Below are 16,143 nucleotides of genomic sequence, written 5' to 3' on the forward strand. Positions count from 1 at the left end.
CCATATCATCTGAACAAAATCCTTATTGTGGATTCCCATCCTAAAGGATCTGCAGCTTTTCTTCATCATTTTTCATAGTAAAGGCAGAGTATTCGGGCTTTGGGCTGTTGGTTGGACAAGAGAAGCAATCTGATGTCACTTCACGCTCCAGGAAATTGTGATCAGCATTTTTTGACATTTCATAAATTAAACGATTAATCATGAAAATAATCAGCAGATGAGTTGCAACCCTATCAACAGCCATAGTCCCTGGCATGATATGGGGACCTCCACTCACACACACACACACACACACCAGAAGCAGATGCCTGCTGCCTCTGTTCACCTACATCACACTACGTCAACACAAATGCAGTTGGAAATTGCCTAAATTGTGCAGCAGCAAGCAATGCAGTACTCACAATACACCTAAATCCCAGCAGGTATGTATTTTACCTTCACTGACATCATTCACATCAGCCTGCCAGATTTACAAGTCACACAGAGAAGTTGTTGAACTTGAAAACTTGAGGGCTGGTTTTGGATCAGCATCCCTCATCCCACCTTGTCTCGGTGCATGTGTGACTTCTGGCTGTTCACTGGCTGTTTACTCGCACATATCCCGGGGCACTTGTTCACATTAGTGCAGCAAGTAATTTAATTATCATTTGCACTGTCTCGATATTAAAAATAACACTGTTTTTGTTGCATGTCAGCACTGTTTTTGGTGCAACTGAATAGCACTCCCGTTATGGGATTACAGGCAATAACGTCCAGTCACAGAGTGAAAAGAGAGAAAAGGGGGAAAAACACGTTTACTTACCAAATTCAGCACCGTCTCCACAATATCACGGTTGCTAACCTCTCCGACCTGGATCAGTCCGATGAGAACAGCAAATTTCATTTTGATATTCCGGATTGGAACCGATGGATTGATAATCCCAGCCGGGAGGAACACTGAACCTGAGCCGGACATCATCATTGTCTCACCGGCGGCGGTAGCGGAGACTGCAGCCGCGTGTTGCCTGTGACCTGGAGGAGGCTGTCGGTCCGAGAGCGACACCGAGCCCGGCATTGTCACCGGTCTCTCGCTTGTCATGTCCACCCAGACCGGGCGGCTCTTCAAGAGAGGCTTGTTACACGTCTTCCCCCTTGTGATGAATTGAATCACTGCTCCGAAGCATCAAGAAGAAATGAAAGAGGAGAAGAAGAAGAAGACTCGCGAAGCCCCGAAAAACAAAAAACAAAACACAAACAAGAACCCACTCTGTCAGTAAAATCCACTCTCAGGAGTTCCGGTGAGGGAGTCCGGTGTGTTGTCGGTGACAGCCGGTTAACTGAGCTGACTGACCTGCGCTGTGTACACAAAGATGTGTGTATGTGCCGCTCTCCTGGATGCGCGTCTCCGTGTCTGTGCTGCTGTCACCGCCATGTTGCCGCCCCCTGCCTGCGGTTCCGCTCACCACGCCTGCGCTGGCTGCGATGATGGAGCCGGAGAGCCGGAGACTGACCGCTAGCGAGGGGGCCTCCCCGTGCCGCCCAGCGGGCAGGTGGGAGCAGCGCAGCACGGAGCACTTCTTGGAGCTTAGCATGGCTAATTATAAAAAGAAAAGCAGTGCTTTTATGTTGCCACTCACGTCAATTTAATAAAGTTTGCCTGTTGGTGAGTTGAAAGATAAAGTAATAATGATAATTTGGCTACCGCTCAAGATTTTAGCTTCAGAGTCCAAAACGAAGATGGCAGCCGGAAGTTATGTGACTTACGTTTCCGGTCTGAAAAGAAATATTAAATATTGTTATATAAATGTGAAAAGTAAAATCATGGAATGGAATGGAAAAATAAGCTTAATAAAAAAAATATCTGTCCAAACAAAAGTTTTATAGTTGATTATAATTAGTGATGGCAGGAAAAGCACAGGTGTAGCCAATAACATTAACAATGGCATCCCTTGCCTAATTAGATACACCTGTCCCACTATAATTTTAAAGGAAACCTGTTATCCAATCAGAAATTAAACTTTTAGGCAATTAGATCACCATATCATACCAGCCCAACTTACTCTAAGAGTTTCAAATTGGTAGGTATATTTTTCTGTCCCGTTTATACCCTACTCTTCTCGTCTCTAGACCCCTTTGGGCATAAGTGTCATTTTCAGTGGGGGACGCTGGGGACATGTCACCACCATGTCAAGCATATTTTGTTAAACATATTTTTTTTTAAAAAGCTTGCATCAAGAAATGTTAAAAAATGAGATTACATGAATTTTAATGTGCCATTATGTAATTTTTTCCCCCACCATGAATATTTACTGTGACCTCATACAGTCCCCTCATTACATTGCCTACAATCGCATATGTTGCCTACAAAGTGACGCTCGTGCCTTTTGGTCTAACACATTCTCCAAAAAAATGGATAATGGTTCATGGTTGTCAGTCTTTAAGTTTACAACAGTGAAAAAAGCTCAAGTCATTTTGGTCTATAGGACCAGTAGCCCAGACCAAAATGAAATATGAGTTTTATGGTCATGTAAAATTTTATTACAATGGCTGTTAGGTTAATTAAAGCTATAAAGGTGTGATGGTTTGCTTTTATTAATAGGTTTCTTAAAGGTTATCATTTAATTGAGAGACCAGACACTGAACCATTCAGGCCATCTTTTTGCTTTAGGCCATGCTTAAATGTACACCTGAAAATTGTTCTACAGGTTCTTCCTCTGTTCATATAAATGTGCACTAGTTTCATTACAGTTTGAGCCTCTGGTGCCTGAGATATATTGATCAGTCTGTGAGGGGTAAAGGTGACCCTGAGTCATCAATGCAAAGCAATACAACAACTTCTATTATATCAAGATTAGTAACCTTCATAAACAAGAAGTCAAGTTTTCTCCCAATACTCTCATTGAATTAGTATTAGGGTCTGCTTGTTGTCACATTGATCTGCTAATTACAGACAGAATACTAAGAATTAGAAAAAATGTTGTTGTTTTTTAAATGAATTACTTCTTTGAATGATGTCTTGCATCTACACATTGTGTTGTAGAATTTATGCATTTTACAGCCTTTTGTCTTCAGTGTTTTATGATACAGTATCAAGAAGAGTGACTTCTCCATTAGGATTTATGGCCTGTTTTACTTTGCTAAGTCATATGGAAAGAGATATACAGTATGTAATAACAACTAACATAACTGTTCCAATGGTTACATAAAAGTGACTGACACCGACAGCTTGGCAACAATCCTGTCCGTCCTGCTGACTGACAGCCAGAAGCTGAGCTTGCATTTCATGACCTCATTAAGCTGATCTGTGTCAGCATGGTTTCAAAAGAGGTAGAAATAATGGCAGGTTTTAGAAAGCTACCTATGATGTATATTACTGAGCAGTTTTAAAGCTTGATTTAATTGGCACTTATGCAGTGCATAACAACCTGCAATCAGATTATTTCGCCTGTTCACCTTTGAGTAGATGAAATGTAATTTCACCCTGTGATGTGGGTCATTTTTATTGCACTGTAGTCTTATGTGCTATTGTAAATGTACTTTCAGAATACTATATCTTTGAATAAGCAAACACTATCTTCATTTTCTGAGTTAAGTTGTGCAAAATGTTGTTATAGCTATTGTTTTTTGTTTTCCTATGTACCAATGTGACTGACTAATAATGTCCTTTTAACATCAGTGGGAAATCACTTCCAGGAACTCCCTCTAATACTCCCACCCCCTCTGTTAAGCTTGAACCTTGTTAAGAAGAACCATAAAACCTGCCGGTATTGGAATAGAGTTCAATGTGGTGGGAGTTTGACTTTGCTATTCACACGCTAAGAGAATATACAGGGAACTGAATCAGAGGAGCAGATCCAGACTCAATGGCCTGCATCGTCGTTCATAATGATCAGTAAGGTCTGCCACAACAGCATCTCACTTGTCTCCTTTTATATACTTCCACCATGCCTGAGCTGCCACGACCTCTAACTGTATCTCAGTAAGGTTTTGAATAGGTACTAAACGGTGTTAATTTTTCAAGCCATCATTGTTTGTGTGGCATCCCTTAAGACTGAAACATAACAGTCATTTTTTCTCCATTACCACTGGATTTAACACTTCCTCATTGGTTATCATAGCAGTGGATATCTGTGTTCTCACCTTAATTACCTGTTGAAAAAAACTGTGCAAAAATGGGTAATGGATTATGGTTGAAAGGGAGACTTAATTTTAATAATATTGTCTCGGGAAAATATAAAGTGGCCAAGATGAATTGTCACTGGCTGGTCAGAAAGGGCCATCTAGTGGACAGAAATGACAATCAGCCAGGGTTATGTGTTCATGCCTTTCCCTTTCCATACACTTTACATGGAAAGGCCAGACAAGATAAATTACACAATTCTTTTGCATTTCACTTTGAATGGCTGTTATGTTTGTATTAAAAATTAGTTGAAAGCTCAGATCAGATGTCCATGTCAGTCCATCTTCCCATGTGGAGTGCCTGCAGTCACGTGTTTCCTTTGAGTGGCCAGTAGAGGTCCCTCTCATCCCAGATCAGGAAGAATTGTGTTTTATGTCAGAACAAGTTAGTGCCTATGAGTGGTGTGCATGCAAATTTTCTATAACAGCTATTTAGACTCCTTCACGAGTCCATTACTGCACAATTCCTAAAATGTCTTGTTCCATCTGTGTGGTGTGGCAGCACGATAAAGAATCAGTGCATACAAACATTTCATACTTTTGACAGTTTTATTAAAAAATGATGTCTCTTGTACTTGGCTGCACAATCCAGTACCCTTACGCAGGTATGATCAAGTCAAACCTTAAGTCATTCTTTTCACAACCATAGGAGGTCAAAGTTTAATAAAATTACACCCATTCCAAAATGGCAATACTGAAGCAAAGTAAAACCAGCTTACAATTTTGTACCATGTGTATTACAGGAAAGTGAAAGAATCAATATATAGGATATTAACATATGTACTATTCATCCCTTCACATATATACAATATATACATCTTATTTGCATGTACAGTATATTCACACATATGTACAGATACTTGAGTCTACATCATAATAATTATAGCTTTAAATCTTAAATGAATAACATATACATGCTTCCCAGAAGCGTTTAAGAGCTTGAATGTCCTAGACATTGTAGATTAAAGCAACAGTAATACAATATTATTAAAGATAATAATTATCATAATATACAGGTTTAGCAACATGAGGGTAAATAAAATCCTAATGCTAAGGACATTGGCAGGATGATTAATTTCCCATTGAGTAATTATGCTCAGCACCTATAAGATGTCCTCTTTTGTCATTGTGCAAGTACAGAGGAGCTCAACATTATCTTCAGAGCATTTCTACTCTGGAGAAAACTGAATACACTGTGCTTTAGTTCTGGGGTCTATGTGTCAGCCTGTTAGCATTGACTCAAAGGCTCAATCTTGATGTCAAGGCTGAGCCGACACAACTGGCAAAGAGTTCAGATTTTGGTCTCAGGGCCGTCTGTGATAATAGGCTGGAAGGAGTTGCGGATCCGGGCAGCTTCTGCGGCACAAAGGTGACCGAAGGCTTTATTGTACCAGTCTGGAGTCCTTCCCCTGAAAATCAAAACAGTGTAATTAGAATACATGCACATACAGGAGCTTCAGATAAATATTTTTTTAAATGCAACATAGTCACACATAAAAATGTATTAAGATAAGATTAAGATACTTGTGGGACTTACTTCATGTCCACTCTGCAGATGTGAGTTAGTCTTGACTTTCCTGAGCCACATGGCTCTAGCAGGTAGTTGGACTCCAGGACGATAGCTCGTACACCTCCAACAGGAGGACAATCCTCGTGCTCTATAGACACAGAAACCAGGGAGCAGGCACCTTTGGGCAAGTCTGTCCTCCATGACCTTGGATAAAAAGAAAGTGATTGAGTTTGTACCGTGAAGGAAAACAAATTTTGGCTACTTTGAAACAAAGTAGCGTTTTCCCAACTCACCTGAGGACCACAAAGTCCCTGCTGGGATGAGGGGGCATGCGATTCAGGACATACTGAAACACCTCAGTCTGCTTGTCCAATGTCTCGCACACTTTCCACTGCAGCAGGTCCACGTCCCACAGGTGGCGCTCTCGCAGCACACGGTTCAACACTACAGATGGTGGCGCTTCAACCTCCACAGACACTCGCCAGCGTCTCAAAGGGTTCCCATCTCCCACCTGGAGGGCACACACAGACATAAACCATCATGTTAACTTGTGGATCTGAAAGCAAGATCCATGTGTGAGGTATCAAGTATTGTTTGTTACTTTTCGCATTATTGATAATCATTTGATACCTTGAGTTGATAAGTGACACTGGGATTATTTTGATGTACTATTGTATAAGAAGAACACCAACCTTCTTATAGTAGAGCTCTGTGTTATCAGAGCTGCTGCAGGACATCCAGTACTTGGACTTTTCTCTGCCCTCTTTAAGCAGGTTCTGAAGCCTCCCCTCCATATGCGTTTGGTACGTTCCGTCATCATCTTCCAGCTGCTTGCATAGCTCGCCAATTGTCGGTGCGTGCAAGTCGGCCTCCACGTATGAATTACGCGACTGAGTAACCATCTCATGAGGGATCTAATGGATGTATAAAAGCATGAGGTAAGACTGACAGCAAACATAAACAGAGGGTGGCCTGTGTATATTGCACCCAGGCTTGAAATTCTTGCATCATCACAACCACAGGTTCTTGTACCTCAAAGAGACGGTTGCACTCTATGATCATATGAGCCAGGCCCTGTGTTGCTGCTAAGTTTTCATTCAGATCCTTCTGGTCCGGTCGGCCAGTGGCGTACTTCTTCTGCATTGCCCTGGGGGATTATGGGGAGAGGAACTTATTAGGCCAGCAGAGTCCCCCGGTCACCAAACACAGTGTATAAACCCTTCCTCCTCTCTGCAGGAAACCCCTTTGATCCCTTTGGCAACAATTTCAACATGGTAAATTAGAGAGCTTTGCTTTGTTTGTACACAGCATGATCTCATAAAACACTGAGCTTTAAAAAGAGTGCCATGTCCTTTTAAAACTGGCCCAGATAGAGAGTAATCTACTGCACCCCTGAGGGCTGAGACAACTCTGTAACACATTTTATGTCTATCTTTATGGAGTCATAGGGGAAGATAATCATGCAGGAGTTAATAGAATGCAAGCATGTCTTGCTCTTTATTTTTTATGGGGGGAACTGCAAGACTAAAAAACACAAGAAAAAAAATACCTTGGTGAGAGGTTATCTTTCTTGAGTATGTTGAGGTGAAAAAGGGAGGGCGCCAGGCACACAGCGATGTTCATGGGTGTCATCTGGTTCTCCTCCACAGACGAAGTGACATCGCTGAGGAAACAGAGCAGTGTCTGCAGCACCTCTCGATTTTCATCTGACATCAACATGATGGCTGCCTGGACGGCTTGCAGCCTTTGGTCCTTCGGCACATCTGCACATTGGAGAGAATTGATTTCTATTATTTCTGCTTTACAGACACAGTGACAGAGGAGAGCAAAGCAATCATTAACTGCCAAAGATCATTTGAAATTTACTCTCACACAGCAACATGTGTTCTACTGTTAGGTTTCTCAATGTTCTCCAAATTACAACAAAACCAAGTGAGACGTTAAATTTAAACCTGACGTGGGACACAAGGCAATGAAAGAGAGATTTGTGTCCTTACATTGGTAGATATGAAGGAAGGTCTCCCCTAGTTTGCTGGTGAGCAGAGGCTCAGGCAGATCCCTGAAGAACTGCTTCACCATATCAGCCACATCATAGGCAGACTGATCCTCATAGTTCACATTGTCTGGAGAATTCTCATTCATCTGCCTGAGAGCTTGAATTCGAGACTTCACCCCGGACTTACGAAAGAGACCCACCTGGAAGCAAAACAGGAGTGTTAATGTTAACTTGACAGCTGACAGCAGAATGCATTGTACAGCAGTTCCGCTCATGTATTGTTATTATACTACTAGTCTGTCCGCCTACAACCTGTGTCACTCATTGTGCATTGAAACCTTACACCGTGTCATACACATTAGATAAACCGGCATGTTTGTTACATCACATGTGAAAATGCAAGTCATATGCAACCTGAGAGTACGTGTGCTGTGGCTGACCTGGTCAAGACACTGGCTCCTCAGGTACCGCAGGGCCTGCTGCAGGCCGAGGGGCAGCGGCTGTCCAGAACGCTGCACATGCACGATGAGGGGCACTCCGAACACATTCTTATCCTTATAGTCTGGTACCTTCATTCTCTTCATGAACTTTGGGACGGACCTAGGAGGGACATCAACACAACATCTTTGACACCTTGTCTACTGGCTAAACGTGGGGCAAAATAATGCACCTTAACTTAATAAAGTGGACGTTGCTACAATATTTGAGTTCCATTAATATCATTTTCCTATTCCTGCAAAAGTTGATCACAAGTTGGTCAAAGTTGAACCCCATATGTCAGATACGCTTTTCATGGGTTAACAGAGCACTGGTGAAAAAAGCTGAATATTTTTCAAATTGCCATATTTTAAAGAAGTAATGAAAAATGTAATCAAGTAATCCTTAACAATATTTCTACAGTCTAATCATGTGTTTTTTCAAATGCTATCTGGGCTGATGATAGATAGATAGATAGATAGATAGATAGATAGATAGATAGATAGATCAGTACATCAGGTACATCACGTACGAAATGGATTTTAAAATTAGACTTACCAAGTCCAGCCATGCTTGTTGGACATGGAGTACTTCTCCATGATTGCAGTAAGACGCAGCAGAGAAAACTTCTGCAGCAGACTCAGCTGGCCTGCAGACTGGTTGGTAATCTGCAGCGAAGCCACTGAGTGACTCAGACGATTAGATATCTGAAAGCTGGGCCATCGTAACCTAAAGCCATAAAAGATGAAACAGCAAGAAAATAAAAAAAATTTCTTTTTGTTCACAGAAGATATTTCAAATATTCCAGTACTTTCGATACAGCTCCATGAGTCTTACCGATTAGGTCTCGTGAGTGAGGCTCCTACTCCAGAGTCCCTCCTTTCCCTGAGCCTTGTAGATTCTGTCTCAGCGAGCGATACTCTGTCTCTGTCCCCGTAACTAGGTGGGGTCTGACTTTCCGCGACAGAATTTCCCTCAAAGTCCAATGTGATCTGACTAGAGGACTGCAGGCCCCCTAAGTCTTCCCTTGCGCCGTCCAGCTGCGTCAGCCCTTCTCCAACGGGCAACACATTCTGAGACCAGTGGTCCACTATCTGCTGGAGACCATTGACATGCAGCAAGATATCGTCCAGGTGAGGGAACAGGTCCTCTTTCTCCAGGTCGATCAGGTCTCCAGTGCTGGCGTACAGATGCGAGCCGGGAACATTATCGTACACACTGATGCGGCTGCCTCTGGAGCAGCACTGGGTGACAGGCCTGGACTCCTTCCTGCTTGAAATCAGTGGGGAATCCAGGTGCATGCTGCCTGTGTGCCAGTTGATAGAGGCCCCGTTTGTTGGGGACAGGCTCTCTATGGACAGTGCTTTGGGGAAGGTTCCTGGCTTGTGGTCTTTGGGAATGTGGACCACCAGGTCTTCATAGGAGCAGAACTCATTCCTGCGGTTTTGTTCTGCGACTTTATTCACTTGAGTGCCTGAGAAGATGTCTATGTCCTCCAGATACATGCCGCTGCGCTTGTGGTCGGCCCGGTGAGGCTTACGCTCTTTCAGGCTGGGTGTGCTGACAGCGCTGCCACTGGAGTGGCTGCTACCTTCACTACTGGAGTGGGACGGCAGAACTTTGTTGGACGGTATTTCTGGAGCTCCACCATCTCCATTTATGATCTCCACACACCGCAACGTCTTCAGAGCCTGGGCCTCCTGCTGCAGCACCGGAGAGCTGATCACCAACGTCTTACGCCCCCTTCCCAGAGTTCCTCGAGAGCGCAGTGTCTCCATGCGCTTTAGGAAGTCTTTGGCACGGATGCGGCTCGTCTTGCCATGCTTATCAGGTAGCGAGCCGTAGTGAGCAATTTCTTTGGGGATGTGAGGCATTGTGAGGGAAGTAGAGTCTGGCATTGCTGCAGAATCCGAGCAGGTGCGGTTGGAGCAGTCAGAGTCCTCTGTGCTGAGGCCCCTGTGGCCGCTGCCGCCGCTGCTTTCACTGTGCAAAGAGGAGACCTCCGGCTCGCTGAGGTCCGTCAGAACACTCTCACTGCTGGTGGTGGTTCTCAGAGGCACGCCGTCCCTGGAGGGCTGGCCTTCTCCGTGGTTTTCCAGCAGACAGTCAATGTCCTGTAACCTGGACCAGCGCCGGCTGCTCCACTCAAAAGTCCATTTGTCACTGATAGCAAACAGGTCTTCTTCATCAGAGTCTTCACTCTGTGGAAAGACAGATGATCACAACTTACTTGATTTAATTTAGTATTTTTGACCTTATTTTCCATAATGGATGCTTCTATTTAGGTCTCTCCAAAAGGTCTTCGTAACTACCCAATTAAATTTATAAATACAATTAAATTAGAAAGATCACGCATACAAATACAGTGCAGAGTGTGGAAATAAAATAATTGAGCCCAACATAAAAATAACCTACACAGCCTTTGCATATTTTTCAAACCTTGCTTACCTTATACAAGATAATTAGTTATTTCTCTTTTAGTTATGCGTAAACACGTATTAACATCAGCTGGCTTGCAAAGTTAGGCACATACAGCCCGACACATATCATCTACGCCACAAAGAACAGTTTCAGAGGAAATGCAGGAAATAGCTGGAGGATGCTTCTGCTCAGATTTAATAACATTATACAGCCAATGGTGATGTAACACCAGACAAATGATTCCTCTGACTTGAAGAGTTTTCCATAAATAGACCAAGGCAGAAAAATTAATACAAGCCAGCAGGCTACAATCCAAAGTAGGGACAGATAAAAAGTATTCATCCTCAAAAGACATGAATACAACAATGGTACAGTCTCAAATATCATAGAATCTGGGTTAAAGGGATGAAGCCAGATTATGTTTGTGTTGCTGCAGGAAGCAGATGTATGACTTTCTTTGTAAGAAAACACCGTTTCTTATGGAGGCGCTGACGTTTGCCTTTTATTTCTTACACAGTTCAAATGACAACTGTGATATTCAAGTAAAGGAATGAGACTTTTTGAGGGGTAAAATCGTGACAATGTACATGAGTACTAAGTGCTATGTTTCAGAAGAGAAAGAAAGAAAGCATGACACAACTCTTGACTGATGAGTATTCTTTTTACCAAATGAATCAGGGTTTTTTTTTAGTTTGGAAAATAGACGTTTGGGGAGATACTGAAGTGTCACACTTCTCATATTGTTGCATTTTTCATAAGATAATTCATCTTTAAAGTCAAAGACTGCAGAAGCGTCATTGTGATGATAAGCCTTGTGATCTACAGTCGACACTTACTTTCTTCTTCGGAAGGTTCACGTCAAGTTTCATAGAGGCACACTTGTTCAAGGTGTTGAGTCGCCTGAAAGAAAAATGGCCTGAGGATGAGAACTGTTCCAGGAGAAAACACCAAAATAGTTACCCCTAATGAGCTCTCCAGAAATCCCTTTGTGCGGGGCTGTTATGTGTTAACTGGATCAGCTTCTGGTCTGGACATACAACCAGACCCGGAGGGAAATTCAGTTTGTCCGTGCCACAAACTCCTAAACCTAATGAACAGCGGTAATTGTCAGTTGCTCTGTTCTCCTTCTCTCAGCACTGGATGTGAGGGGTTGTGGCTTGAAATGTGGTGTGCAGTAGATTGAATGAAGGTCAATTTAAGGTAAAGCAATGGATTAGCCACGTCTGCCCTAATCACAGCCTGGTTCAATAGATATAGTCATATGTATATCTCAATCTACAGATGCATGCTCATCATATGATTCTTACATACAGTTTGTAATAGTTGTTCTCAAGTGCAATAAGAAAACTTTGCTTGTGAAAAACTACTGCTGCAACTCCCCTGAACTCAGTTTTCCAAACGTCTCTCACAGTAGCAATGAAACGTTTGCAATATTTTTAATCAACCAAAAGTCTAAGCCTTGGAGCATGTGCTCAGTAATTAGAGGTTTTGTGGGTGTGCAAACTGGGATATATTAAGTAACAGCACCGAAAACATAACATGAACCAACAATAGCACAGGGGAAAAGATGACGGCATGACAGAGTTCACTCCAGCTCATTGTGCCTTGGCTTTACACAAAAGGAAACACATTTGTGGTATGATAATCACAAGCTTTAACAGCTCCACATATTGCAAACAGTCTTTTTTTTACAGATCGAGAGCATTGTGCTGTGGCAGTAAATGGCCTCAGATGGAGGCTGTAACTATCCCCGAGTGCTTTAGATGGTCGGGGTTAGGCAAACAAAACGTTCTCATGATTGTTACTGTAGATAGTGGGACCCAAGTGAAGAGAGGATTTCTAAGCTGGGGGCCCTTTATTCCACTGGCCTAAAGAGCTTTGAATGTGGTTGCTAAAATAAGGGGCTGCTCAGCCGGGGGATCTGGGAGAGCACTCACATACATGAAATATCTATCAGTTTCAGTTCTATCAAAGACACCCACAGCACGTAGGGTGGTATTTATTTTTTCACACTAGACTGGAGTGGCGTAACCGACAACAAAGCCATCCTTATGTCACCATAGAGATGCTGGGAAGTCATGGGCAGAATCACGTTGGAGGTGGAACTGTTTCCAATTGTCTTCCATTTATCCCGTGGCTACTTTGGAATTCAGATGAGTTGCTTTAGGGTTGTTTAGAGTCACAGTATATTGAGCTGTGTGAGGCAACCCTCGCGCTCCTTGCTCGGGGTGGTTGCCATGGTTACCGTGGTAACTGAAGTGCTGTTTTCATCTCGGCTTGAAGAAAGTGCACGAACCGTCTTGCCCTACAAGGGAACGATGCGGACCCACCAGTTGTTGGCTTAGTGCACTTTTCTGTTCTTCATACTGTCTGGCTAATTGGGGAGAAAAACACACACATCCAGCGTTTGTCACGCTGTTACGTCAGGGAGAGGCTCAGAGTACTGAAGAGGATTCCCGCCAGTGTTTTTGGGAATTTGTTAAAGCAGTATGTTTAGTCTTGACAGATGAAGTTCTGATGGAGGTCTATGGAGTGATGTAATAAAATAAATAAACAGTGTGTGGAAAATCGTCTTTTCTTAATGAGATTCTTTATACCCAGGATTAGAAAATACAAGTTACATAATGTTATGATTATAAAGGGAAGCTCATATAAGGATTCTCACATTTACTGTTGGCAATGAAATGATTGTTTCCCACAACTTTTAGTCCCCAAAAACTAATTTTCAGGGAGCTATGGCTAAAGAAGGGAAGCCGAAATACACAAACCGCTCTTATGGGATTACACTAGTATTTGCATTTATTGTTTTCACATCACTCTCGATAATATAGCCACTTCAAATCAAGAACATGTCCAATAAAACGCTGCAAATGACAGAGGCAGTTTCTACTTGCTCAGTCAGCTGAAAAAGCCGCAGACAAGAACCAACTAGTGCCAAAAGTGGATGCTCATTGATGGCCCCGACAGGGTCCTTAATACTGCGAGTGGAGTTAAAATAATGTCCCCTGAACTGAAATTAGACCCTAATCTCTGTGATGGAAACACTCATGGTTGCTCATCCATGAGTCATGGATGAGCCACCGTCCTCACAGTGTCAATCAAACATCTGGTTACCTGCACAGAGGTTCCACGAGATCTTTGTCCAGAAAGTCATGATCTCTTTTCACCGGAGTGATGTCAATGGGGAACTGGGAATCTGAAGGGAAAAAAAGCATAAAAATTAGATAAGTGCCAAAATTACATGTGCTATTTCAGACAGTGCTCATGGTTGGGAGAAATTGGAAAGAAAGATCTGGAAACCACATTCTTTCCAGAAGTACAATGATTGCTGGGAGACTCTCAAACTTGTTTTGCATGTGATGCTAATGGGAAGAGACAGAATTTGCCCAAATAACGGCGCTCAGGCTTGTGCAGGCATTACGTCTTGCTCTGGGTATGGGCCTCCTCTTACATAACTTAAGAGACTGAATCCAGACCCTCTGAATCCAACATTCCACCACATTCATGAGAAGTCGTTAACTTTTTATGAAAAGCAGAAGCAGCATTGAACGCTAAGACCTCAACAAGGCTCGGTCTGTTCTTCGAGGGGGCAGACATTCAGAGATACTGGAGGCTTTGAAATATGATAATAAGATATTTCTTCATTAATGTCATTTCTAATACATGACGCCTTGCATCAGGAGTGAAACTGTGCACTCCAGCAGCCATTATCAGTGCTGGAGCTCCGTTACAACTATGTACAAACTGTCAGCAAACAAATATATCGCACTGAAGCACATCAAACATCTGGCCTCGGCACAGAGATCTGAGGGAGTGGAGCTCCTTTAAGCTCTGATAAAAACCCATTTCTTCCCATGACTTCAGTCTTTAAGCACAGAAGACATGTTTATGTAGTAACCTTAGCTTGGAGAAGATTAGACCTTAAAAGCAGCTGACGTTCCGCTTGTTTTGTGGTGTCTGGGGATCCGACTGGAGCCGTAGCTGCGAGGCTTCCTGAGGACAGTTGTGTAAATGAGGCTCACTGTGCACCCCGTGAATACATGGTTTTGTGCACATTATTTGGGACTTCGGCGTCAGAGCAGATGACACTGTGCGCCATTATTCACTCACCATCTTAAAAAGGCCACATTAAAGTTAAGTGTTTCATTTCATAACAGATATAAAATTAGCTGTAACGAAAATGCCATTTTTTGGTTCATCACAGAGTCCTTTCATTCATTCTTCTCTATCTTTTAACCAAACAACATTTCCCCTCTTTGTGATGAATGTGTGTGGGAGTTCACTGAGTGCTTTTATTACCTTCAAAGAGCTGAGCATACTGGGGAAATCCTGCTGCCCGCAGCCAGTCACACGCCTCCTTTGCCTCAATTTCTGAAACACAAGAAAGTAGGTGTTTTGAAGCAGGGATAAAAAGTGAAACTAAACCACTGTAAGACATTTTCACTTTGACAAAACAACAACAAATGCAGCATAAACTCCTCTGCACCTGGTTTCCCAGAAACACTACAGACTTTTGGGTGATTCTGAAATTGGACGCCCTCCCCAGTCTGATTATTCTGAGATAACATGGATGTGATGATGACCCTGCAGGTCAGCCTGTCTGGGCAAAGGTAAAGCAGCTCACTCACATGAATGGGACACATGGGACATTATATAACCATCTGTCGTCTTTTTACTTTTAAAGGATACATTCACCCAAAAATGAAAATTCTGTCTTCATCCACTCACCCCCATGCAGTTGGTAATTCATGTGAAGTATCGTAGACCGCAAAACATTTCTAGAGCTTAGCATCAAAACAGTGTTGCAGCATTCTCTTCAGACAGGTTGCGAGCTAATGCTTTTAGCTTAGCAGCTAGTTTAGAAAGTGTGTAAATAGTGTCTTTTCAAAATCAATTTGGGATCTCTGGGCTTCTGGAGACTTGGATTAAGCCAGACAAGGTGTATGAAACCATTTTACGTTTTTTTCTTTAACATTTACAAGAAGTTTCAGAACTGAAATCTACTTCAGTTGTTTAGGAGAACTGTTGTTTGCTCCAGAAGTGTTTTGCAGACTGGGAGTGGGATGAGCAGATAATGACACAAAGGAAAGGAAAAGGAAAAGACAGCACCATACACTGCGTAGAGCCAGAGAGGCTATCATGTAAACAACACGTTAAAAGAGAAGTAACACATTTCAAGACAAAAGCTACAGAGCTGCAATTATTAATCGATTAGTTGTCAGATGTTAAATTACTTGCTGTTTTGATAATGGATGAATTCATTTTGAGTCATTTCCAAATTCTTCTTAAATGTTAATATTTTCTGAAAAACTGAATATCTTTGAGTTTTAGACAAAACAAGACATTAGAGGACGTCATCGTGGGCTCTGGTAAATACTGATCGACGTTTTTCACCATTTTCTGACATTTTATAGAACAAACAACTGATCGATTAATCGAGAAAATAATTAACAGATAATTCAACAAAAAGAAATAATCATTACTTTCAGCCCTCAACAACATTACACTACTGACAGAAAAACTACAGAGCTTTCTGGGAATCCTTAGTACAGTCCAAGCGAGCTATCACACTGACTTTCTG

The 16,143-nt window shown here is 42.4% G+C and overlaps 2 protein-coding genes across 7 annotated transcripts in view; both read right to left on the reverse strand.

Annotated features, from left to right (window-relative positions):
• The window catches only part of nbeab (neurobeachin b), a 224,487-nt gene extending 222,819 nt beyond the window's left edge, over positions 1-1,668 (reverse strand). For all 4 annotated transcript variants that reach the window (XM_084351842.1, XM_084351841.1, XM_084351840.1 and 1 more), the window contains exon 1: positions 803-1,668. In XM_084351842.1, the coding sequence (XP_084207968.1) occupies positions 803-1,078 (276 nt within the window). In that variant the 5' untranslated portion in view covers positions 1,079-1,668. The remainder of the gene's footprint in view (positions 1-802) is intronic.
• A 3,020-nt stretch (positions 1,669-4,688) lies between these two features.
• The window catches only part of stard13b (StAR related lipid transfer domain containing 13b), a 33,630-nt gene continuing 22,175 nt past the window's right edge, over positions 4,689-16,143 (reverse strand). For all 3 annotated transcript variants that reach the window (XM_084352010.1, XM_084352009.1, XM_084352011.1), the window contains exons 2-14: positions 14,862-14,933; positions 13,677-13,758; positions 11,399-11,462; positions 8,979-10,342; positions 8,700-8,870; positions 8,105-8,264; positions 7,666-7,864; positions 7,218-7,431; positions 6,701-6,815; positions 6,361-6,582; positions 5,962-6,179; positions 5,696-5,872; positions 4,689-5,567 (exon numbers count right to left, since the gene is read on the reverse strand). In XM_084352010.1, the coding sequence (XP_084208136.1) occupies positions 5,450-5,567; positions 5,696-5,872; positions 5,962-6,179; positions 6,361-6,582; positions 6,701-6,815; positions 7,218-7,431; positions 7,666-7,864; positions 8,105-8,264; positions 8,700-8,870; positions 8,979-10,342; positions 11,399-11,462; positions 13,677-13,758; positions 14,862-14,933 (3,176 nt within the window). In that variant the 3' untranslated portion in view covers positions 4,689-5,449. The remainder of the gene's footprint in view (positions 5,568-5,695; positions 5,873-5,961; positions 6,180-6,360; positions 6,583-6,700; positions 6,816-7,217; positions 7,432-7,665; positions 7,865-8,104; positions 8,265-8,699; positions 8,871-8,978; positions 10,343-11,398; positions 11,463-13,676; positions 13,759-14,861; positions 14,934-16,143) is intronic.

This window comes from Pagrus pagrus, assembly GCF_965226575.1.
Source record: "Pagrus pagrus genome assembly, chromosome: 4".
Classification (NCBI taxonomy): domain Eukaryota; kingdom Metazoa; phylum Chordata; class Actinopteri; order Spariformes; family Sparidae; genus Pagrus; species Pagrus pagrus.